The 7,200-nt window shown below is 46.2% G+C and overlaps 1 protein-coding gene across 2 annotated transcripts in view; it reads left to right on the top strand.

The window, feature by feature from the left end:
* LOC107676155 (absent in melanoma 1 protein-like) overlaps positions 1-7,200 on the top strand; it is a 39,838-nt gene that overhangs the window by 12,399 nt on the left and 20,239 nt on the right. For both annotated transcript variants that reach the window (XM_016470675.1, XM_016470674.1), the window contains exons 4-8: positions 578-2,996; positions 3,783-3,827; positions 4,225-4,343; positions 5,278-5,422; positions 6,719-6,840. In XM_016470675.1, the coding sequence (XP_016326161.1) occupies positions 578-2,996; positions 3,783-3,827; positions 4,225-4,343; positions 5,278-5,422; positions 6,719-6,840 (2,850 nt within the window). The remainder of the gene's footprint in view (positions 1-577; positions 2,997-3,782; positions 3,828-4,224; positions 4,344-5,277; positions 5,423-6,718; positions 6,841-7,200) is intronic.

Genomic DNA, 7,200 nt, shown 5'->3' with positions numbered 1-7,200 from the left:
CTCTCTCTCTCTCTCTCTCTCTCTCTCTCTCTCTCTCAAGACTCAGATGGCTGTATTGGCATGGCTGTAAAATGAGCTCTGGATTGTGTTGTATTTACCGCTTTCCCTTTTCACTCTGCAGTTATTTGTGTTATACTCCCATATGTCTCTGTCCTTTCATGAGAGCACCTTCGTTTCATTTGCGTGTTCTGTCTTAAATCTCAATTGAGTTAGCCTTGTATTTTTTGCATTTATTTGACCTTGACCTTCAGTCATCATCTTCATCAGCATCTTCTGGGCTGCTTGTCTGCTGTTTCTCTGACTGTGTACATCAGCAGTGCTTTCTGGATGTTTTGTCACATGAGACGAATGGTGTGAGGGCTTTCTGTACTGCGCCTACAGGCACTAGGTGCTTTTGTGTAGATGCTGCTTATGAATATTTAATGAGAATGTTCTGGAACTGTTGTTTAACTTCCTGCTTTTACATAACAGCCATATGACACAGTGCTTCAAGCGTTAATTAATGGATCTTGAGTGTTAAATTGTATATCCTAACATACAAGCTTTATTTAATCTTTCTTCTGTTTTCCCTCCATAGTTCAGAGGAGCAGACTGAGGAAGACAGAAGTGATGCCGTAAACATCGATGCCAAAGAGAGCTTGGAGGACAAGAGACGGTATGATCTAGCCTGTCCTCCTGTAGTGACTTACGGCAGGTACCGTGGATTGAGGGAAGTCCGGAAACCAAAGAAGAAGCAGCATTGCGTCGAGCTTCATTCGCCCATCTCTGAGGGAGAAGAGGCTACACAATCCGACGGCCATGAGGACAGTGAGATCTCCTCTTGCACTGTAGACATCATGAGCTCTGATAGTCAGGAAAATCCCACTCCCGTAAATCAAGCATCTCCTTCCCAGGCTCAGAGTGTCTTATCAGACCAGGTTCCTGAACTAACTCCAGCCCACCAACTCCCTCATGTTGCAGGCTCTGGCCCGTCGCTTTCCTGCGTAGAGACAGAACAAAGTCCGCCGAAGGACCCAGTGAACAGCGGACAGGAGCATCTCGCTCAGAGTGCTACGCCACAGACGCTATCGGGGGACAACGATGATCTGACCGTTTCAGACACCAGCACAGACCATCACGACACTCAGAGCTCAGAGTCATCTTTAATTGTAGACAGAACGGATGATCTAGTCCCTGGTTCTCAGACGTGCTGGACTCTGGAGGAGTTTGAGCTGAAACGGGCTGTGGTGGATTTTGGGATGGATGAAGAAGTCCTGCAATTGGACTCTAAAAAGATGGTGGATAGCATCCTGACAAATGCCCTCGCTGCCTTGCACAAGATGGAAGCATCTGAGACGGAGCGTGAGGTCCTGTCGACCCATGAACCCAGCGAAGGCTCAGAGGCAGTGCTGTTTGAAGGGTCAGATGGCCGTGGAGATGGAGGCACTAATGCAGAGCATCAGTTTGGCGTGATGTTGACGGACCAGACGCTGTCTGCGGTTCTCGAGGGAACGCTAGCAGGCCATGTGGACTGCAGCAGGTCACCGCCCTCCTCAGGGTACGAGTCCATCGCTGGCTCCGACACGGACATCAGGTGCATCGTGGGCGTGGCCTCTGACGTCATCACTACCAGCGCTCCAACTGGCTCTCAGAACGAGAATCAAGCCGTTCTTGAAAATCTTTCTGAAGAAAAGAACGTGGATGGAACCCGTAAGAGCAGCGGGAGAAACTCTGTGCTCAGTGCTGCTGCTGATGAGCCATTATCCCCTAATCTCCATAAAATAGACATCAAGCTCTTATCGGAGGAGTCTCTCTGGCGTGAGCAGCACACGGGTGATGTCTCCGTATGTGAAGCGGAGTGGGTAAGAGGGGAAAAGAGACCTCAGGATACAGCCAAAGACAATGCAATGAGCAATAACTGTAGACTCAGCCTGAATGGTTCCTGTGGCACTTCTGGCACGGCTCCATCAGCGCATCAGGAGAGTCTTCAACAAAGCCAAATTCTCAGTGCAATGGGAAAGTCAGACCCCGTTAGCCACAGTCTTGCATCTGACACAGCGGATGCAGATATAATGTCAGAAATCACACAAAGCCATCAACCTGAGAAGACTGAAGGCAGTGGTGAGCAGGAACAGGTCTGCCGAGTCTCTCGGGCTGGAATAGATTCACGTGTCCTGCCATCCGTGACTGAAGTTCACCATCCTTCTCAGTGGGCCACGGTCCAAGCGTTTCGCTGCGACGTCACCGATGACCAAAGCCTGAGCTCCGCTACGCTCCAGACAGAGCTCAGCGTGAACCGAGCAGATGCTGGAGTGCCAGTCGTGTCAGTTTCTGGTCGTAGAATTCACCTCGACGCCGTGGACAGCTCCAGCAGAACTGCGGCTGTCGTTCCCCAACACTCCCGGTTTCACGATCTTGAACTCCACCAGGTCGACGGAGGCTTCGCCATCATCAGCGAGGAGGAGGAGAGTGACATGGTGTTCGTGAACGACATGGGGCCCATGCACAGTCCTAGCGCACGTCGAGCCAAAGCATACCCCTTCTCCCTGTCCCCCATCTACGAGGAGGAGTTCGGCCGCGAGGAGGCTTCAGGGCAGCAGACACTGCAGGTTCCTCCAGCGACAGAAGAGGAGCAGAGGAGCGTGGAGCAGCCGGCCTCGTCCATCCTCTCCCTCCTGCAGTCGGTCAGCGAGAAGCTACAGTCCAGTGTGGTCTGCAGTTCAGTCGAGGAGTCCGTCCACGCACCGCTGAGCGGAGACGACAGTGAGGACGATGACGAGGACTCCAGCATCCTACAGAGCCGCCAGCTCATCGAGGCCAAACCTGAGCGTGAGACTGCTAATGACACTCCGGATAGAATACAGGAGGAACGGGAATGTGATGACACATTGTTTAATATTGGAAAGAACACCAATACACCTTTCTATCAGTACTTGAAGTCTGGAATAATGCCATCAGGTGATGAAGAACCTGAAGACACTAAACACACTGCGTGTTGTAGCGCAGGCAACACAACGGTAAGCAGAGTCTGCTTCTGGAGACCCAGTGTCCTGCAAAGTTTATTTCCATCCTGCTCCAGCACACCTGGCCTGATCCTGGTTATCTGGTTCAGCTGTGTCTGATCAAACTCTGCAGGACAGTGGGTCTCCAGGAGCAGGGTTGAAGACCTGTGGTCTAGAACAGGGGTGGGCAAACGTCTTGACTCGAGGGCCACATCAAGTTTTTTGAATATAAGTGAGGGGCCGCATAGTATATGCATGACAAATGAAGCTTTGATTTTTTTTAAATTCCAAATTGACACTCGGATACTACTGTACTACATGTATACTTGTATGTGGAAGTATACGTGGCAGTTCTATTCTTGTACCATCTCTTCTTGTTTTCTTAATGAGAATAAAATAAGTCACATTTGATCATTTCATCCAGAAATAATGTAAAGTAAATAACACGTGTTTTTGTTCCCCTCAAACCACAACAGATCCCTTATATATTAATAGGCAAGGGGGCCCAAACATTCTTTAGCATATGTCGCAATAAGAGATAAATCCGACCCTGGCGATATTACTGAGCACATTCTAATTCTGACTGAATATACTGTATATGTAACGGTTATATACAGCACTGCAGACTAAAGCACCATCTATCGGGTTTTGCTGATGTTGCATCAATAAATTAGTCATTTTGGACCAACTGCCTCACCGGCCGGATGAAAGATCCGGGCCAGAGTTTGCCTCCCTCTGGTCTAGAATGAGATATGCTTATATTTATATTAACAAGCTTTTAAATCCTTCATGTCCTCACAGGGAGAGATCAGAGGGTTCGGAAAGGTCAACCCTAGACCTGCAGCAGTAAGTTCAGCTCAACTTAGGCATCTCATACGAATGGTTGTCTGTTTAGTTTGAGCACTTGAGTCTTTGAACAGCTTTGGGCATTTCCTTTGCATTGCCCAGTGGGGCTTTGAATCAGTAAAACAAGGGCTCCAACTCTGTTTTAAGTCATATTTGTTGTTATCAATTGCTGTAACAGAATGCTATTCCACTCTCAGCTTGCTAATAGTGCCAAACAGTCATATATTTTGCAGCACAAAAAATAAAAGACTCAAACGACTCCTCAAGCTATATCCTCACGGGCTTGATTTATTCAGATTGTGCCGGTGTCTCAGTGTCAGGAGTTTAATGGTAGCGCGCACATCGGCTGTACTAACCCATGTGTGCACAAGCGTCTGAAGTTTCCTTATGAACGCAGGTGCTCATCTACGAGAGTCAGTCGCTGAGCGGTGAGAGGAGAGACATCTGTGATGACGTGGAGGATGCTGGGAGGGATCTGTTTGCTGACAGAGGAACGCTTCACGCGCTGAGAGGATGGTAAGCATGTTTACCTTCATCAGATAATAAGCCTGAGTAAAATAATCAAACACAAACACACAGCTGACAGTCAGAAACTTTCCTGGCCGAGTCAGAGCTGAGATGAGTTGGGAAGGATATTTTTTATGGATGTGAGCCGTAACAGTCCAGTTGTGCTGTTGTACAAGACATGAGCTCATATCATAATTTTGTGTCTGGACTCCCATTGGCTCTCAGAGAGAGACTGTGTGTGTGTGTGTGCTGTAGCTCATGTCTAATAGATGAAGTGATTGTGCTTCTATTTTTCTGAGCACTGAAAGCTTTTGCGATGTCGTTTTGCTAATGCATGTCCACCGACTCGCCTGTGCTCTCCATTATTCATCAGCACTCAAACACTCGTGGAAAATCACATGAGGGATGTTTTTCACTTTATTTTTCATAAACTTGTCCAGTAAAATTGTTCTGGTGCGTTGGACAGAAGGCTGATTTGATCCAGAGAGTTTATGTATAAAACATTGGCGTCACGCGATGCTGAGATGTTTTTGAGGTTTATGTTTGAGTCTGTGCAAAAAATTTAACATGAGATGTTTGTTCAGCTTATATTGTGTTGAGTTCTGTGTTGCTCCTGTCCTGTGTGTGTGTCTCAATGCTTTGTGTTCGTTCACTTCTGTGTTCAGTTCCTTCAGACAGAGTCTGAGGCTATGTTCACTCTAGTGTGTTTTCGTTTTAAAACGCTTACGTTTTTCTACGGTTACACCTGAAACACAATGAAAACGCAAGTGTAGATGAGGATCGTTTTAATTTTAAAATGCACTAGTGTAAACACGGCCTGAGACTCTGTTGGTCTCCATGGCAATGTTCTTAATTCTGTGTGTGTGAGATGTTTTGCTGCTCTCACACACACCAGAAACTGCTCGTGAAGTCGGTAATGGATGTTTAAACGCTGTGTGTTCAGCTGGCTGCTGTATGTGGACTCGTGGTTCCGCGGCTCATGTGTTCTTCTGGAGGACGGTCAGACTGTGAGGACCAGCGGAGGATCTCAGCAGGACCTGAAGGAGACCAGTGGGCTGACTGTGGGCTCCATCAGGAAGCTGCTGAAGGTATCAGGAGTGTCTGTGGTGTGTCAGCTAGTGTGTATTTACTTTATGTACATTTCTGGAAGTGTTTCTTTACACAGATGGTACCAGCACTGAAACACTGCTGTGATCTGCAGCACTCTTCTGAGAAATATGTCAATACAAGCTATGCCCACCAACAAACGTCAATTAATAAAAATTAATAGCTTATAGCACCACCTTGTGGCGGACGCTCTCAAAAATGGATCCGCATTTAGTTACCCTGTATGTACAGTTCAAAGCAGCTTCACGGTAATAAACAGGAAAATAACAGAATCAGTGACAGTAGTGTCCATATTCAGCTCAAGTCAGTTCAAAATAATAAAAATTAATTAAATAATTATTAAACAAATCAAAATGAACAATTTGGCATTTTTCACCCAAACTGAAAAGAAATACAGTGCATGAGTTTCTGTGATTGTACAGAGCATGTGAGTATTTATAATGAGGCAAAAGGCATTCAGTTTATTGTTTGTTTGTTTGTTGCTAAACGATTGGTCGCTATATTTTAACACCGCATCTCTACAGCTTTGCCACCCATTGACGGATTAACCCGGCAAAAAGCAGTGCTAATTCTGCTCCGGTTTCACAAGACAATAACCCAAAGTTAAATGCAGCGGGAAAAGCCCAAGAAACAGACAACATTTAGTTGTTGCAGATGAAAATGCGGCGTCCTACCTGGTTATAATCCTTATCTTTTGACCCAGGAACACATTTTAACCACATTTTCTTCCTGTGACATTGGAAGATGAATATCCATTTATGCCAGTATTGTCTCGACTTCAGCACAAGAAGGAGATTGGAGCAGAGATTAGAAAGTATTGGATTATTGTTATTTATTTTTACACATTAACTATTTAAGTTGTATTAAGTTATTTTGGAGTTGAAAATATACTTTATTTTTTATCTTTAGCTTTATCTTACAGTTGCTCAGGCGCGTCTATGGTTATATCTTTAAAATGATTTGACGCATCTGAATTCTTCTGCTATGTTTTGTCTTGTTGGTCTGTAGTTGATACTCGCCTCATCCGGTGTGAGTTGGATCAGCAGCCCAGGAGGGGCTGAAAAAGCAGGATTTTTAGAAGGAAGGAAATATTCTGTAAATCATGCATTTTTTCCATTTATCTCAGAGTTTCATGCACTGTTATTAGCTTCACATGCTTCAGTCGAGTCCGGTGATCTAACAGACATTCATCAGGATCCGTGTTTACTCTGTGTTCATGAGCTTTGATGCAGTTCTTGCTTGTGTTTTAAAGAAGCGTCTGGTGTTGTTGTGTGCAGGATGACTGCGTTCCAGAGATCCATCTGTATCCCAGCTCGTCTCAGACCGTCCGTCTTCATTCTGCGTCAGACCTGACCGGTGCTCCGGTGCTGCTCTCTGACCTCTGCATCAGGACCGGATGGTAGGAGACGCCTGACAGACAGCAGTGTGTTTGAGTGTGAAAACTGGAGCTTTGGTCTCAGAATAGTTGACCTCAGCAAAAACCATCAAGTGTAGTCAAGTATGGTGACCCATACACGGAATTAGTGCTCTGCATTTAATCCATCCAAGTGCACACTCACTCACACTCACACTCACTCTCACTCTCACTCTCACACTCACACTCACACTCACACTCTCACTCTCTCACTCTCACTCTCACTCTCACTCACACTCTCACTCTCACACACTCTCACACTCTCACTCACACTCACACTCTCACACTCTCACTCTCACACTCACTCTCACTCTCACACTCACTCTCACTCTCACTCACACTCTC

This window comes from Sinocyclocheilus anshuiensis, unplaced genomic scaffold (assembly GCF_001515605.1).
Source record: "Sinocyclocheilus anshuiensis isolate Anshui unplaced genomic scaffold, SAMN03320099.WGS_v1.1 scaffold3401, whole genome shotgun sequence".
In the NCBI taxonomy this organism is placed as follows: domain Eukaryota; kingdom Metazoa; phylum Chordata; class Actinopteri; order Cypriniformes; family Cyprinidae; genus Sinocyclocheilus; species Sinocyclocheilus anshuiensis.
Note: the sequence above shows the minus strand (reverse complement) of the source record. Positions and strands in the feature narration are given on the sequence as shown.